Source organism: Bubalus bubalis, chromosome 18 (genome assembly GCF_019923935.1).
Source record: "Bubalus bubalis isolate 160015118507 breed Murrah chromosome 18, NDDB_SH_1, whole genome shotgun sequence".
NCBI classification, from domain to species: Eukaryota; Metazoa; Chordata; class Mammalia; order Artiodactyla; family Bovidae; genus Bubalus; species Bubalus bubalis.
The window spans coordinates 20,658,950-20,677,276 of NC_059174.1; the positions used below are offsets into that span (position 1 = coordinate 20,658,950).

Consider the following 18,327-nt stretch of genomic DNA (forward strand, 5'->3'; position numbering starts at 1 on the left):
AGATTCTCTGGTAAGACATCATAAAAGAGGACACTGGGATATGTAATTGGATACAGCCTAAACAGAACTGAAAAGAGGATATTCATGAAACCATTATTCCTGCAAAGTGAAGCCCTAGGAGTGTGCAATCGATGTATGAGAAAGACCCAGTGAAGCAACTGTGGAGCGGGGTGCAAAACAGGGCATCATCCTGAGCAGGCAGCTCTCGGGCTGGCAGGAGCCTCACATTAAATCAGGTTATCTGGTTGAATGGCTGCACTGCATCTTCTTCAGGCCATTCACCATAAATATATTATCTCTTACAACCGTTTTTACTAAGGATTGAGCAGCAGACTTCAAGAGCATCATTTCTGATAGGAAACTAAAGGACAAGAATTCTGTGTCAACCATTAAGTATAGTGGCCAAATTTATCATCAGAAAAACATTTCCCCGAAAGTTGAGTTCTCACATGTGGGTTACATTTCACTGGGAAATTTTAGTAGTCAAGCAATAAGGTGTTGCTGCTGCTGCTGCTGCTGCTAAGTCGCTTCAGTCATGTCCGACTCTGTGCAACCCCACAGTTGGCAGCCCACCAGGCTCCCCCGTCCCTGGGATTCTCCAGGCAAGAACACTGGAGTGGGTTGCCATTTCCTTCTCCAATACATGAAAGTGAAAAGTGAAAGTGAAGTCACTCAGTCGTGTCCAACTCTAGCGACCCCATGGACTGCAGCCCACCAGGCTCCTCCATCCATGGGATTTTCCAGGCAAAAGTACTGGAGTGGCGTGCCATTGCCTTCTCCGAATAAGGTGTTGACTATAGTCCAAAAGTTATCAGTTAACTTAAGGTTGAATTGGCCTCTTTAAAAAAAAAATACCCTTTTCTTTTTCCTCCCCACATCTGGACATCGTTTTTTTGTCTCTCTAGATATGAGTCTTCTGGATCACTCTCAACCACTGTCTCTCTTGCCTTCTGTTGTCACTCTTCTTGCTTTCCGTATAAGTCTATCCGAATTCCTTTAAACTGACTTGGTTTTCCTTCACTTGGTTTCTGCCCTGAACTTCCACCAGTTTTACCCTAACAAACACACAGGTTCAAAAGTCGTGGGGAAGGCAGGTGAGTGCCAACTACAACCCCCCATCTTGTTTCTGCTCAAACATCAGTGTTTTCAAAGTGTCTAACAATGAGGTGACTTTTCAGATGATCACAATGGTATACATCACAACTAAAGTATTTCCTAGGAATCTAGAATGAAGACAAGCCATGAATAAGGGAATATGTAGTACAAAATTTTAGCCCACTGGCAGCTGGAAACCTGTCAAGCCAAAGTCAGAACTGGAGATAATATTTGAAAAATTATTAATGCAGACAGAACAAGACTATTATGCCACCAAGAACGTAAGTATGAACAACAGAGCTTTGAAGGCCAGGGAAAATAGCTAATTCAAATTAATATGTTCAAAACAACTGATAAATCTAAGTAATGCACAAAAATATTAAGACAGGCAATCCTACTTTGTGGTGCTAATCTATAGCCACTGTAATGACCCTTAATAAAATTCAATAATCTTTTCTAAGGAATTTTATTTTTCCTTAATGTAGTTAACTTTTGTACTAGATATGAAGGGTCTTCAATGTCAAGTTGAGGACAAAGCAATTTAGCCAGTAGACCAATACTCCCAATATCTATTATGCATAAATGGATTAATTTAATTGATATATAAATAAGTGTTTTAAAAATATTAACAGTTTTGCATTTATTGTATGGCTAATTTTTACATATTGCAAGCAATACAAGATTGCCTTATGCAATAGTGATATAAAATAAAAAGTGAGCCAATGTAAAAAACAATTTTTTTTAATTTTTTGATGTGAACTATTTTTAAAGTCTTTATCAAATTTGTTACAATATTGCTCTTATTGTTTATGTTTCTGTTTTTGGCCTCAAGGCATGTGGGATGTTAGTTTTCTGACCAGGGATCAAACCTGCACCCCCTGCACCGGAAGGTTAAGTCTTAACCACTAGACTGCTAGTGAAGTCCACAAAATATTTAATAAATAATATCGGTGGTATATAGATATGGCCAAAAAGAGGTGGCAAGGCTGAGAAAGCACTGGCATACACAAAGATGAGCCACTGGAAGTGCTTGTAGAAGGAGAATGATGCTTAGACTAATATCCTTTTGAGGATCAAATCAAAGTGGAGCGTAGACTCAGCTGCAGGTGGGAGAAATTTAGAGAATACCGAGTTGGTGAGGAGCCTGGGGTTATGACAGAGGCCTGGGCTAGGATGCTGGCAATGGAAAGAAAAAAGATAGATGCAAAAGAGTGCATGAAAAGAAAAATGAAGACACCATGAAAGGTTATTGCCCTAAGGGAATGAAAGGGGCCAAGTAATCATGATTAATTTTTTGTATCTGAAAATAGTGAGGGCTCTGAGAGAAATGGTGAAAATGTGAAGGGGAGCTTCGGGGGAAGAGGGATGCAGGTGGCCATATGGCTTATGTTGGATTTGAATAGATGGCAGACGGGGAAGTGGTAATATCTTCTAGAGAGCTGCCATGTAGGAGATGAGAAATGCATATGAAGCCAGAGATGAAGATTTGAGGCCTTGGGGGGTAGACTGCAAAAAAAAAAAAAAAGCCCCACATCTCCCTGTATCCACACGCCTTTGTCATGTGAATTTGCAATAGTTCCTTTCAAGAAATGGAATCTACTTCTCCCCTTGAAGCTGGCTTTGAGCAGTAGAATGTGCAAGAAGGAAAAGTTTCTGAGCCTGAACTCAAGGGTTCTTTGAACTTCTTAAAATGCTGCCGTCCAGACTCCTGTGTACAATTTGGCTTGCCAGAGGGGAGAGACTACATGCACTTGCAGGAGAAGTGAGGACCCCCAGCAGACAGTCAGCCAACCTCCAGAAGCAGAGCCTCCTAGCCGACCTGCCATCAATCACAAACACATAAGGGAACCCAGCTAAGTAAGAATAACTGTGCCATACTGTAGAGAAATTATCCTCCAATTAGAGTAAATAAATTTAAAAATGGAATAACTGTGCCTCTGGATCCAGCCTAACCTGCTGACTAGCAGAATCCCAAGGGAAACCTGTTTTTTTGTTTTAAGCCACAGGGTTTAATTTGTTACACAGCAATAGATATCTGATACAAACAATATCAGAGAGAGAACAGTGAAAGGCAGACAACAAGACCTACACATGAAGTGGGGGGGAAAAAATACAGGGGCAACACAGCAAGGAGACAAGTTTTGGGAGGATATTCCCATTGTCTGGGAAGAGGAGAGAAAGCAGACAGGACAAAAGAGCAGAAGTACCCAAATGCACCATATTTGGGAGCCAGAGACAAGGAAGGTCACAGGAGATAGAAGGGTAGGGGTAGAGACAGGAGATTTCAAGGAGCCATCAGAAAAGCATAGCCCCAGGGCTTAAAGTAGGATCTCGTCTAAAGTTGCCACTCCATGTTCTTGCAAGAATGAACGAAGTCTCCTTGGGCAAGGCAGAGCTCACAGGAGAAGAGGGAAAAGACGGTGTCAATAAATAAAAGGAAAAACAGAAGCAAACTGCAGTGTGTTGAGAAGGGCCTGGGAGTAGGGAAGACATGGAACTCTAGGTAGAGATTTCCTGTTTGAGCAATGGTGTAGACAGATGTTAAAAAACAGGGGGTTCACAGAGTCAGATTAAGTGTCAATGAAGATGGTCCTTTCTCGACTCACAGCTACCAGAGTGGCCGAGACCCAGCAGCAACAGGTTAGCAATGCCAACCCTCCGGCACCCCCCAGACCCACTGATCTGCATTTTATCCCAACCCCCAGCTGACCTGCATGCACATCTCAGTTTGAGAAGCACTGCTCTTCGAGGTCCACAGACAAGGAAGAAAGAATGTTTAATCACATCTTGAGAAAGTCTTTCTGTTTTGAACTCCCTTTCAAGACCCCAGATAAAATCAAAGGCAGCATCTCAGTTTGGTGCTAACACAGCTTCCACACCTCGCTAACACTTGCAAATCCTCCTTTTCAACAAGCAGACAGCAGAGCCTGAGGCCAGCAAGGTCTCCAGTGAGCTTTCCAGAATACTGTTTACTCCCCTGGTGTTTATCTTTAGGATTTTCCTCTAAGACTGGGAAGTGATAGGGTTTTCCACTGGTGATAGTCTTCATTTACCATTAATTTATGTAAGGGAGAAAAGTGAGTTGAACAGTGACATGTATTATAACGTGTGTGTGTTAGTTGCTCAGTCGTGTCTGACTCTGCAACCCCACAGATTGTAGCCCTCCAGACTTCTCTGTCCATGGAATTTTCTGGGCCAGAATACTGGAGTGGGTAGTCATTCCTTTCTCCAGGAGATCTTCCCCACCCAGGCATCAAACTCAGGTCTCCTACATTGCAGGCAGATTCTTTATCATCTGAGCCACCAGGCAAGCCCATGGATGGACTGAGGAGACAGCCAAAATTATGACAAGTGAGGTGGCCCTCAACAAACTGAAGGTGGAAAAATCGGAAGTGCATGTAGTGGAGGTCAGAGGACATCTAGGCACATTTGAAAGTAGACAGGGAACCAGACAGGAAAGACAGGAGTTGTCTGCAGAATCAAGAATATTTAACAGTCAGAAAAGAAGTGACATTGTTACAGGGGTGGGGGTGGGGTGCTGGGGATTTCCCCCAAGAGTAGAAACTGCTCTCCTCTGGGTCTGGATGAAAGAGACAAGTGGTTCCTACACAAGTGGGGATGACAGCAGAGCAATTCCCAGCAGATAATATCAACGTTCCTGTGAAGAGAAAGCTGAGAGTTCACTTCTAAGACTGAGGGGAAAGCTGGTCTGACTGTGACTTGAAAAGAGTGGGGAGCCCTTGGGCTCTCCATTTGGAAAATGTCCAAGAGAATAAACAGATGAACAAAAGGACTCAGGCACACTCAGACAGTTTTATTTTAGTAGGGAAAATGGCCACAGTTCTCAGTTACCCTAAAGTTGAGAAATAGGGTTGGGCAAAGGCTGACAAAGCCTACACAGCAAAAGGGGAGGGGGCTGAGGAGGCATGGTGGGGAGGAATGCCTTGGCTTTACAGTGGTCAAAGGTTAACTAAAGGGACCAGGGGCTTCAGGGGGTTAAGTGACGAGAAAGGGCAAAGAGAACCATAGGCTTCTGGGGAAGACGATTCGGTGGACATATGGATATGATGAGTTAGAAGTAAGCAGGGTTTGATCAAAGAGGAAGCATGCCCATTGAAAAACAATCTCATTTAAAAACGCAACTAAAGATTGACTTCTGCATAAAACTCTGTTACCAAGAGTTTGGACTTGAGAAATGATAGTGTAAAAATTCAAGAGGTATTTTGAAAAGAAAAGAAATTTGGACCTAAAATATAAGTAATCAATTAACGTCAGGACATTGAATTTGCAGCTCCCACAAAGATCAATCATTGCGTATTTTAAGCTGGCCCAAAATAAAACCCCAAAGCTGAAGAAAGGATTGAAAAGATAGCATGGTGTATCTCTTTCACTAAAAGAGGACCCTCTAAGGGGCAAATAAAAGCTAAAATAATGAATGAAGTGAAATACACCATCACAGTTTGTACTTGGAGATAACCGGAAAGGGTTCCTCAGGCCACACTCACAGGCACTCAAGCCTGCTTCCCCAGTACCTGAGTGTCTGCCTGGGCACACGGCCAGCCACAAACTTGCACTGATAGGTGTGGCCTTGTGTCTCGGCTCTGGCCAGTGAGGAATAAGCAAGTGTCCTGTGGCAGCCTCTGGAACCTCCCTTGACCGTATTTCCTTCCTGCTGGTTGGACCATGAAGATGACGGGCCCTCCACCTTGAACCATAAGTTCAAGGGGCATGTGAAAGTTGGAGGTAAGCTCGGGTCTCAGACGTTTAGGAAGCCCCCATAATAGCCCTGTACTACTTACCTCTAGTCTTCATCAGGGACAAGAGAAAATCTACCTCACTTAAGACAGTGCTTCTCAAGTGGTTTTTTGAGGTTTTGTGTTTTGCTTGTTTTGTTTTATATTTTGGCCACACCTCACTGCTTGTGGGGATTTTAGTTCCTTGACCAGGGGTCAAATCTAGGCCCCCAGCAGTGAGAGCAGAGACTGCTAACCATAGCTGCTGTTGTTCGGTTGCTCAGTCGGGTCTGAGGCTTCCCTGTCCTTCACCATCTCCCAGAGCTTGTTCAAACTCATGCCCATTGAATCACCAATGCCATCCTACCATCTCATCCTCTGACATCCTTTTCTCCTCCTGACTTCAATCTTTCCCAGCATTCTGGTCTTTTCTAATGAGTCGGCTCGTCACATCAGGTGGCCAAAGTATTGGAGCTTCAGCTTCAGCATCAGGCCTGTCAATGAATATTCAGGACTGATTTCTTTTAGGACTGACTGGTTTGATCTCCAAGGAACTCTCACGAGTCTTCTCCAACACCACCGTTCAAAAGCATCAGTTCTGCAGTGCTCAGCCTTCTTTATGGTCCAACTCTCACATCTGTACATGACTACTGGAAACACCATAGCTTTGACTATATGGACCTTTGTCAGCAAAGTAATGTCTCTGCTTTTTATATACTGTCTAGCTTTGTCATAACTTTTCTTCCAACGAGCAAGCATCTTTTAAGTACCGGGGGTGGGGGGGGGGGGTTGCCCTCAAGATTTTTTTTCCCTGTTACTTGCAAGCAAACCCTAACTCACAGGTTCTTCTTTACCTGCATCAAAGTTTCCCCTTCCTTGACCATTTCTGGAACACTTGGAAGATCCCCTGGAGAAGGAAATGGCAATCCACTCCAGCACTCTTGCATGGAAAATCCCATGGATGGAGGAGCTTGATAGGCTACAGTCCATGGGGTCGCAAAGAGTCGAACACGACTGAGTGACTTCACTTTACCAAACCAACCACTGGCCTCTGTCTAGAATATCTCCCCATGTACCCATATTGACACACTCACACACACACCCGTATTTCCTGAACACTCACTTATAAACACCTGCTCTCCCACCAAACGAGAGGTTTCTCAAAGGCAGACCACATCTAATAGGCCCTCATAAGAAGTGGATCCCTAATAAATGCATAATAGGTAACAACGAATAGGCACAGGCTATTTCTGGTTTCCACAAAGAACAAGAAACATGAACAACTCAAATCTTCAAAATTCTTCAAAAGCATCAAGCTTCACTCATTTAGCAGTTTAAATGGATTTTTTCCCTCTTTTTTTAATACTGCACATCTGCTTCCTTTCACTGTGACATCAGTGTTTTGCTGTCCCTCTGAGGTACCATTGCTCCCGACTCTTGGCTCATCTGGTTTCTGTGGGGGCTGCCAGGACGCGCCTCTGATTCTAAGATGGGTCTGTGACACTGGGCCTGGGCACGTGACCCAGTTCTGTCCAATGAGACTTGATGCACACCAGGTACTAAGACAAGTGGGGAAGAGAATTGTTCCCTCTTGGGAAGACTGTGCAGGTGTGACTTGCAGCTGTTACTGGACATCTTTCCACCATTGAGTATAACCTGACTGAGAAAGAAGCCAAACAGATGAAACAGAACTAATATAAAAGAGCCTTGACAGCATCCCTTTGGAACACCTGGATCCAGCTATGCCTGAAGCAAAACTTACAACCCTTTTTCTATTTTACTCAGTTTGAGGATTTTCCCTACTTGGATTCAAAAGAAGTTTTACCTATACAGCAGTTTTTATGACTTCTCCATTAGACACTGCTAGAATTTTTTGTGTAAGCCAAATAATAAGAGTTGGGTTTCTCCCTGAAGACAGGCATGCATGAGTGCTAAGTTGCTTCAGTCGTATCTGACTCTTTGCAACCCTATGGACAGTAGCCCACCAGGCTCCTCTGTCCGTGGGATTCTCCATGAAAGAACACTGGAGTGGGTTGCCATGCCCTCCTCCAGAGAATCTTCCTGACCCAGGGATCGAACCTATATCTTTTACATCTCTATCACTGGCAGGCGGATTCTTTACCACTAGCGCCAACTGGGAAGCCCGAAGACAAGCATAAAAGATTAGAAAACAGATCTACTAGTATTCTTTATGAGTACTCAATAGTTCTAAATTTAACTCATCCTTTTTCAAAAAAAAAAAAGTTCCAAGTCAAACATACATATTTAATACAAGTTTTCTGCAGGTCAGCATTTGGGACTTCTACTTCCTATATCTAGAAGATTTTTAAAAGAAAGTGGAAAACTTTTGTTATTCTATGGCACATCAAAATCCCTTGCTCATTACAAATTAGCTGTAGAAACTGCTGGAAAATCTCATAATACGGTATAGTTCTACTATACCAATTTAACATATGTTGAGAACTCACTTCCGTTATAATATTTAACATAATTCTTTTATATAAACAATTTATAGTCCGTGTAGCAAAGGCCACATTAAACTTGCAAGCGCTGGAATAGAAGGGCCCACCTTAAAATCTAGTTCCTCCCAAAGAATGAATCTACATCATTCAGATAGTATTTAGAGTGAAATCCAAACACTTCTTGATATCGGCCCATTTGTTTAACTTCAGGATTATGAAGACATGAAAAGTATTCTTTTATAAACAAAGTAAAATTAAATTAAGATTAAAGACAGAATGTTAGTCCTACAAGAAGGGCCATTTTCCAATGGCTCATGGGTTTTACACACGCATGGAACATATTTAAAAGAACATGGCCTCCCAAAGGAAGGGATTAAGATACAAACCTAGGAAACAAAGAACATAAAATGATCTACTACAGAGACAGAAAATAAAATCTGTCAGAAGCTCATGCAGACCTTGAATAAAAGCCTCTATTTCTTATATTTTAACAGTTTTTTAAAGAGTGCTGAATCCACCTGTAAAATATATTGAATTTATAAGCATGCTTAGCTGAAATCCTGCCTTTCCTCATTAACCACACTCAAAACAGATTCCCTAAGATACTAATGCCATCATTAACACGTCACAAAATCCAGTTTGAACTGGTACCTCTTACATCAAGAAAAACACATGAAATATTTTAATTCAAAAGTGGCTCACGTGGTTGTAACATAAAGTGTTACAAATTTTGCATCATTCCCAGTTGATGACCACTATTTAAGGATGCTTCTTTCCAAATGACTGTTAAGATAGAAAAAATATACCATCACACACTCACACACACACACTCCTTTTTTGTATCATAGTTGTAATGGTAGAGCAAGATTTCCAAATTTTCTGAGTTTCACATGTCATGTCCTAAAATACCACCTCCCTAACTGGGAAGCTGAATTAACAAATACCGCATCAGCCAACCCTCTTGATTAAGCGCATATCCTTGCACCCCTGTCTCCTTACATTTAGAGGAGTCAGTTCGGTTTGCAGTGCTTTATCACATAGAAGAAGACCTCAACTTTGGTCCTTCAGCCCCGATCTCTCTCTCTCTCTCTCTGAGTTCCAGGACACTGGCAGGTTCCAGGGCACCTACTTGATATCTCTGTGGGAATGTTCCAGCAAAGCATCCTCAATCAGCTTCATCTGTCCTTCAACACTAGCTCCTCCTTTGGCCTCTCTGCTTCTGTTTGAGGTCAACATTCACTCAGGTCCCAAGTTCAAACACTCTGCCTCCTTTTCTCCTTCCTGAGCTAGACATGCTCTGTTCCCTGCCTCTCTCCTTCACATCCATACCCACCTCTCCTTAGCTCAAATCCCTCCTCCCTGCCCCCACCCTCACAACCTCTTCTCAGGTCCCACACGAAAAAGTCGGAGCCATCTTCACACAGGGCAACCCCACCCACACCGCCAGTCCTCTCAAAATTGTTCAGATGTGCCCCACAGTAGACACAGGTGTCTTTCCGACAGCCTTCCTCCTTGCTAATGGAGCATAACATTCATTATGCTCATGTGACACGTGCCCAGCTCCAGGGGATGACATGGGATTGGTTGAAGTTGATCACAGCAATCTCTTTGCCAATGATGGGTCTAGGGTGGACATGTGATCCATTTCTGATCAATAAGTCAAAAGAGTTTAGTAGAACTGTTATCAAGAAAGCTATTCTTTTTAAAAAAAATTTTATTGGAGTTACAGTTGCTTACAATGCTGTATTAGTTTCTGCTGTACAGCAAAGTGAATCAGCCAGAGTACGTACACGTGTGCTCAGTTATGTCTGATTCTTTGCGACCCCATGGACTGTAGCCTACCCACCAGGTTCCTCTGTCCATGGAATTTTTCAGGCAAGAACACTGAAGTGGGTTGCCGTTTCCTCCTCCAGGGGATCTTCCCGACCCAGGAATCAAACCTGCAGCTCTTGCACCTACTGCATGGGCAGGCAGATTCTTAACCACTGAGCCACCTGGGAAGCCACGTGTATACATATATTCCCTCTTTTGTGAATTTCCTTCCCACTTAGGTCACCACAGAGCACTGAGTAGAGTTCCCTGTGCTATACAGGAGGTTCTCATTAGCTATCTATTTTACACATAGCAGTGTGTATATGTCAATCCCAATCTCCCACCCCATTTTCCCCGCTTTGTGTTCATAAGAGATGTATAGAAGGAGAAAGTGCTCCTTTGCTACCACTCCCACCACATCGCTATTCTGTTTCTCATTTTGCATGATATCATGTGAGCATGTGATGCCAAGAGCTACAGCAGCCACCCTGTGACCATGAGGAGACTGTTGAAACTCCCAAGGATGGCAGAATAAAAAGAAAAGCAAACAGGTTTCTTGAAGACATGACTGTACTGTGCTTAGTCACTCAGTCGTGTCCATCTCTTTGCGACCCCATGGACTGCAGCCCACCAGGCTTCTCTGTCCATGGGATTCTCCAGGTAAGAGTACTGCAGTGGGTTGTCATGCCCTTCTCCAGGGGCTCTTCCCAACCCAGGGATAGAACCCAGGTATCCCACACTGCAGGCGGATTCTTTACCATCTGAGCCACCAGGGAAGACATGACTGAACCATCCAAAACAGCCAGAGATGGCCCGCCTAAAGGCTTACAAATAAACCAGTGTCCTTATGGTTTATGCCACTGTTCACTGGGTATTCTATTCCCTGCAGCCCAAAGCATTCTAACCCATAAACGTACACAGAACAAACTCTTTCCCTTACCACTTAACACCCTCCATGCCATGCTACTCATGGCATGACATCATCACCTGGCAGCCCCACCCCAGACTGATGATGCAGAATGTCTAGGGGTAAAGTCCAACAGTCTGTGTTATAAAAAGCATTCTAGGTGATCACCGTACATGCTAAAGTTTGAGAAACACTGCTGTATAATGTGATCACAAATTACTCTTTTCCATTTAGTCTACTCTCCTACATACCATAAGGAACACTTCTCTAATGACAGTGACCTCATTTCACTGGGTCTGGGCATCATTTGATGCTCGCTTAATTTCATCTCTTTCTAATCAAAGTTTTCAAACTTGAAGCCTCCTGGGACCTCAGAGGTTTACAGAGGTCTAAGTATGAGGGAGAGAGAGAGGAGAGGACCATGGTGAACGGTGGAATGCATGGTTGTCTGAATCAGGGCAAGAAGAGATGATGCCACAAGAGGGTACAGGTCTAGTACTGCCAAATTTATGAGGAGGGAAAAGCTGGAAATCCAGATTTATATGCAAAGACTTTTAGAAGCATACAGCTCATTTCTTTTTAAAAAATACTGGTGCAAAGTAAACAAAACAAGTCCTCAAGTGGATTCAGCATTCCCCTGACAGTTTGTGATCTGGAATAGAAAGTTCTTGCAATATCCACACACACTTTGAATGCTGTGGCCACAGACAACCGTTGGCTTCACCTGAAATGACTGAAATTAATACTCTTTGGCCAACTATGTTAGGCTCCACTGAGCACAGTGTTCTCATCAACACGCCACTGTTTGGGACTGCAAAATGCGGGTGGCATGGGGAGGGTTATGGACATCTAGTTACTGTCAGCAGGATCACTTTATTCATTAGTCACCACAGCCTGGACGCCTAGAACTCCAAGCCTCTTGGGGGCCTGTAAAAATGTTCAAAGTATGAGAAAAAAATAATTGGCCACACAGCACACACACACATGTGCACACAGACACACACCACAAAATTAAAACAAATAGATGCTTAATTAAATGTCTACAAAATACAAACACAAGCCACCTCATCAATAGCAACTGAGAGATGGTATCACATCATATTATATTAAATGGAGGACATGGAGGGGAGCCCAGACCAATAGGACTGAGGCATTGCCAAGGTCCTCAGAAGACCCTGAGTGCCCACCTGGAACCAACCATCCTGCCTTAGGTCTTATCTTCTTTATAGCAATCACAAACTTCACACCCAGTTTTACTGCCCCTTGACACTACTCACTCCAGGATCCTCAGCCTAAAATAAAGTTTCCAACCATGGCTGCACATTAGAATCACCTGAGGAGCTTTTAAAGGCTGCTGCCGAGATCCCATTCCCAGAGATTCTTATTGACCTAGTCTAGGGTAAGGCTCGGAGAAGGCGATGGCACCCCACTCCAGTACTCTTGCCTGGAAAATCCCATGGACAGAGGAGCCTGGTGGGCTGCAGTCCATGGGGTCGCTAAGAGTCGGACACGACTAAGCGACCTCATTCTCACTTTTCACTTTCATGCATTGGAGAAGGAAATGGCAACCCACTCCAGTGTTCTTGCCTGGAGAATCCCAGGGACGGGGGAGCCTGATGGGCTGCTGTCTATGGGGTCGCACAGAGTCGGACACGACTGAGGCGACTTAGCAGCAGCAGAAGGGTAAGGCTAAGTTTCAGTATCTTCTATAAGCCTCCTCCTACATAACCATGACCGAAGGCAGGGCTAAGACCCCACTGTTCTAGAACCATTTCCAGAAACATTCTCTGAGATAGACATCTTTCCAGTTAGACCAGCTTGATTTTCTTTCTGCTGCTTTGGCTTGGAACACAGGAAGATTATGGCACCATCAGTGGACTAATTATCTAGAACAGGGGTTGCCAACCTTTCTCTATAAAGGGGCAAACAGCAAATGCTTCAGGCTTTGCAAGCCATGCAGTCTTTGTCACCATGACTCATCTCTGCCACTGCGGCATCAAAGCAGCCCACCTCCCAGATAAGATGTAAACAAATGAGTGGGGCTGTGTTTCAATAAAACTTTATTTATGGAACACAAAAGTCAATTTCATGTAGTTTTCACAGTCACAAAATATTGGGTTGGCCAAAAAGCTCACTTGGGACTTTCTGTACCAATTTACTTAAAACCCGAACTTTTGGCCAATCCAATATTATACTTCTTTCAAATTCTTTCAACCATTTAAAAATGCAAAGACCAAACTTAACTTGCAGACCATAGCAGAACAGTCAAGGGGCCAGATGTGACCTGCAGGATACAGTTTGCCAAATGCTGGTCTATAACAACTATTCCGTTGGTTTGGGAAAATAAAAGTAACAAATGATAGAATCCAAACGATTAGATTAGAACTACACTGAAAGTAGTTAAATTGTATCTCCCCCACTCACTCAAATGAACAATCCATGTAGGTGAGCACTGCAGTAGAACTGCCCACAGAGTTGAACATAAACTAGAAATGACATTAAAAAATGATATTTTGAACTCTCATCTGCCTATGAGTTTGTCAAGACAAAAGTTAAGCATGCTTGAGAGTACTACATAATGATTTCAATTGTTAATTTGCAATATTTAAAATTCAGGCTATTTCCCATTAAAAAAAAAAAAAAAACCCAGATTATCATTCTCTTGAAAAAAAAAAAAAAAGAAATGCAGAGCATGGAGATACTGGGTCAAATGTTGGCATGACAAAAATCTAATAATGCTGAGCAAGGCGCCCCCTTTCAATGGGGCATGTTCTCCACTTAACCACAACACCTGGCTTCATGAAGTTTAACCAGATGTCCCTATTGACATTTTCTGTTTATGACCCCTGCTTTAAGTTCCTTAGAAACATTTTATTTCCTTCACAATGTGGTTTCCACATCTTATTTAAATACCTGACATGAAAAATCTCTCAATCTGCTCTCAAAGTTCAATACTCCCATACTCTAGAACCTATAAATGAAACCATGAGTTCTTATGCTAGTACAAGATCTTAACTTAAAGAGAGTTTCAGTCATACGCCCCTGCCCTCTCAATGTGTTCTCAATTTAAACCATGGTGTCCACCGATATAGATCAATGACAAATCACCCTTCAGGTCCTCCTACTCTTCAAGCTAGGTAAGGTAGAAGCCCATGAGGTGGAGGAAAAGAGTTCACATCAGAGCGTCTTAATTAAGCAGAGTGATCAATAACACATATAGTAATTAGAAAAGAATGTTTGGGACTATAGAGTCACAACAGTTCGGACCATTCTACATAGGATAAGAAGTCAATAGCGGTATTTTGAAAGGGGGCAGGGAAGCCCTAAGAACATGCCGAAAAGTAACTAGAGTTGGGTCCAAGTTCATTATTAACCCACAGTGTGATTTTATCTTGCTTACACCCACGTTAAATACAACAGTTTATTTAGGGGGAACAGACTTCTGAACATGCTGATGGATATGTTGCATATTATCTTCTTACTGGTGAAGACAAATTGAACCCGGAGAAAGAAAAAATCCAGATATATAGACAATGGGTCATTAATTCACTTGAGTAAGATAAGGCCTTTTTCAAAAATATATATATATATCGGTGTTAGTTTAATTTGTTAGCTGCATCAGAAAAAGAAATGCTCAAACAATAGATTTTCCACTTGAAATTAAAATGGAAATTAGCCCTGAGGAAATAGAGATGACTTTAAGTTTATACTTATACATCTGTGGCTGGTTCATGAATTATTAACTGATTTTAATGATCCTGGCTATATTTTATTTGAAGTTATTCTCCTACTTGCAATGACTTTTGAACCCTCAAAACTCTTTCATCCATTCTCCATAGACAGAGTTACACACTTTCATGATCGCTGACATTTAAAAAGGATCCATATACTCACAGAATGTAAAGGTAATGCACATGATATAATTTATACAAAGGACTCTAGTCATTTGTTAAAGAGAGAAATGAATGAAACCCTATTATTCACGGTTTGTAAATAAATTTAAAGATAAGCGCTAACTTTGCACTTGTTAAGCCTGGAGCAGAGGGCTCTGTATTTCTTCTAAAGTTTCCCAGATGGTCGTTAAAACAAGAAAGGGCAGAAACAGACTTTCTTAGAAAGCCATCATTTCCCATCCAGAAAGATAATATATATGATTAAAAGTTAAAGTCTTTGGAGATTAATAATTACAGGTGTTTTCAAATAAAATAAATGCATGCCTTTGTCTGCTAGTTTTTACAGTTTCGATATAAATCTGTATTGAATAATGCCACTTCAGACATACAAGTTAGCCATGAAACGAAGTGCTATAAACCTTTAATTAGCACTTGCTGTTTTATACCCATGAAGTTAATACTTCCTCTTCTACTTCATTCTCTCCATAAAGAAAAATTACAGGGAATAGAGTTGGGTTGTTCACTTATGAAATGAAGAGTAGGAAAATATAGTATCGTGGCTCAGTTGAAAGATTTTTGTATTTTTATCTGCAAGGAATGAAATGCAAACATCCCTTAAAATAAGGGCAATCTGATTTGTACCAATATTAAGTGCTAACTTTCATAAGTTGGGTACACAGAGCACTTAAGACGACAGATTGCAGAATTACTATGAAACCCAGTTATTTCAGGCAAATAGCTGCTTTAAGAAAATATGACAGCAATCCAACTTGCGTCCCTACTCCTGAAGGTGAACAAGCATTTCAATAAATATTGTCTGTTTTTAAGCTTTCTAGACCCTCCCTGAAATAAATAATGTTCTGAATTTAAATTGACTCCAAATAGCCTTTCTCAAAAAATAAAAAGAGACACACACAAAACACCCACAATTTCCTCTGGTCCCTTGAAGTACCCTTGGGATCCTAGTGAACAGAGATTTGCCACGCATTGCAGTGACTGGATTAGTACAAAAGGTTTCTATTTTGGTGTCATTGGAGTGTTGCTGATCTTAAATCAGAGAAAGAAGTAGTTACATTAGGAAAGGTAATGGCTTCCAAAAATAAGAGCCTGCCCAGTTAGACAAGGCTCGCATACACAAGGCTAAGTTGTAAGGAGACAAATAATACCCCACTGGAACAATTAGGTGGATTCTCAGATACACTACATACTTAATTAGGCTGCCTGAGTCCCTAACTGAGCATACATGGGGGACTTTTTAAAGCATTTAATAACCTTAGTAAATCCAAAATCAGAGGACAGAAACTAAACGGTAACTCTGGCTACCTCGGTGGGCTTTTTGTTGCTTCTGTTTCAAAGCTCAGGAATTTGGAGAGCTTTAATGCCCCCGCCTCGCCCTCGCATCACCAAAGGGTTAAAACACACTGAATAGTGTCCCTTCCTTCTATACTTGCTGGGAGGCCCCTCAGTGCCAGGCGCAGAGCTGGACGATGATGACATAGGGGACAAGGGTGACGGAGAGAGACCTTGATGGTCTTTCACAAACTTCAGCACTGGAGTTGCGATCGGATGGGAGTATAAACAAATAGAAAAGAACAGAAGCCTCCATCAGCCACGGGGCACTGCAAACCGTTCCTCCCTCAAGATACAATTCCCCTTCTTCCTGCTATGTACTCATTAGTTTTGTATAGCATCTTTCTTTCTGCAGGCTCTTTATTTCCTCCTCTGTTATCCAAGCAATCATAAACAAACTGAGATTTGAAAGAAAAAGGGGGGTGGGGGTGGGGGAGGGAGGAGCAGGGGTGGGGAAGGAGAAAGAAAAACCACATTCAAAAGGCACAGCTCTTTCTCTGAATATCGCCCTCGGGGTGATGTTTCCTTCAAAGCTTGGCCTTGGGGGCTTCAGGAAGGATGGACTACGCGAGTCCGCGCTGCCCTGGCCCAAGGACTCCGGCTCCCGCACGGACTCGCCGCTCCGCGCGGCGCCAGCTGCCCTTCCGAGAGATCCACCTTCCGCCACCTGAAATGCTCGGTCCTCAAAGTTGGCGCAGGGGGAGGTGAAGGAGGTGGGGTGATCCAGGGCGTGGTGTGGAGGTCTCCAACCCTGATCTCCCCGAAATGCCAAATTTACCCCTCCCCAGAAAATGAAAGATGAGAAGCCACTCGCGCTAACCCGGGAAGAGCGGGCCCCTCCGTTGCGTGGTCCAAAGTGCCCCAGCGAGAGGGCAGCAAAGGCCACCTGCGGGGGTCCCACCACTTCCCGGCCCCCTTTTCCCCCCATCCAGGGCACACTCAAAAGTTAGTTCCTTTCCTTCGCTAAGCGGCCCCGAGTCCAGCTCTCTGGGGCGTGGGGGAGGTGAGATGGACTGGGAGGGGGGTGGCGAGATCATCAGACCACGAGATCGAGGACTCCTGCGTTGCCCCCCTCTACCCCAAACTCAGGGAGCCTGCGATCGGGTTTACTAATAACAACAAAGCGAGTCCCCCCCCCCCCCCCCTTGCAGTTCTTGGGCTGCTCCTTGCTTCTTTGGGGGCAGCCAAAGAGAGTCGGCGGAGTGGGGGGTGGGGGAGTGAGATAGTGGGAGGAGAGGCGGAGGGGAGAGGGGAGCGCAGGCTGAGGGACAAAAAGGGGGGTGGGAAGGGGGCAGAAAGAGTAGAGCGAGAGAGTTGGACAGAGACTAAGGCGCAAAGGGAAAGGAGTGGAGTGGGGAGAGAAAAGTGCAGCAGGCAGAGCTGGGCGCGCCCGGGATGGAGAGATGGCCCCCGCCCCGCCGCCCCCCGGCCCCAGCCTGGCCCGGTCACCTTGCTGTAGCCGTAGTACCCCAGGCACTGCGCGAAGTCCAGGCCGGCGGGGTCCCCGGCCGCCGCGGGGTAGAACCTCACATCCATGCCTGAGCCGGGCCCGGGGCCGCGGGGCCGGTACTAGGGCTCGCCGGGGCCGGTGCCCGCCTCCTCGAAGCCGCTAGATCCACCGTCGGGGGGCGCCGGGCCGGGGTTGTCCCGGGGGCGGCGCGCGGGACGCGGGGCCGGAGGAGCGCAGCGACCTGGAGCCGAAGGAGCCCGGGAGCCGCGGCCGCCGCACACAAAGGCGCGGCCACGCGAACCGCGGGAGAGCGGGAGGCGGCCCGGGGGACGCGCCCCGCCGGGGCACCGAGGCAGCGCTGCGCGCGGGCCGGGGGCCCGGGGCGCGGGGCGCGGCGCGGGGGCCCGGGACGGCGCGGCGAGTTCAGGTGCGCGGGGCGAGGCTGGGACGGCGGCGGCGGTGGCTGGCCGCGCTCCTCCTCCTCCTCCCCGGGCGGACTGAGGAGAGGAGCCGCGGAGACAAGGGGCCCGGCCCCTCCCCTCCTTCTCCCCCTCCTGCGTCCCTCCGCCGCCGGTCCCCTCCCCGCGCTGCCGCCGCTCCGCCCCTCCCACCGCGGGCAGCTGGC

At 44.7% G+C, this 18,327-nt stretch overlaps 1 protein-coding gene across 2 annotated transcripts in view; it reads right to left on the reverse strand.

Moving 5' to 3' along the window:
* TOX3 (TOX high mobility group box family member 3) overlaps window positions 1-18,035 on the reverse strand; it is a 121,812-nt gene extending 103,777 nt beyond the window's left edge. Inside the window, exon 1 of one of the 2 annotated variants that reach the window (XM_025268655.3) lies at window positions 17,702-18,035. In XM_025268655.3, the coding sequence (XP_025124440.2) occupies window positions 17,702-17,788 (87 nt within the window). In that variant the 5' untranslated portion in view covers window positions 17,789-18,035. The remainder of the gene's footprint in view (window positions 1-17,701) is intronic. The other variant, XM_025268654.3, reaches the window with a different exon arrangement.
* Between the last annotated feature and the right edge of the window lie 292 nt (window positions 18,036-18,327).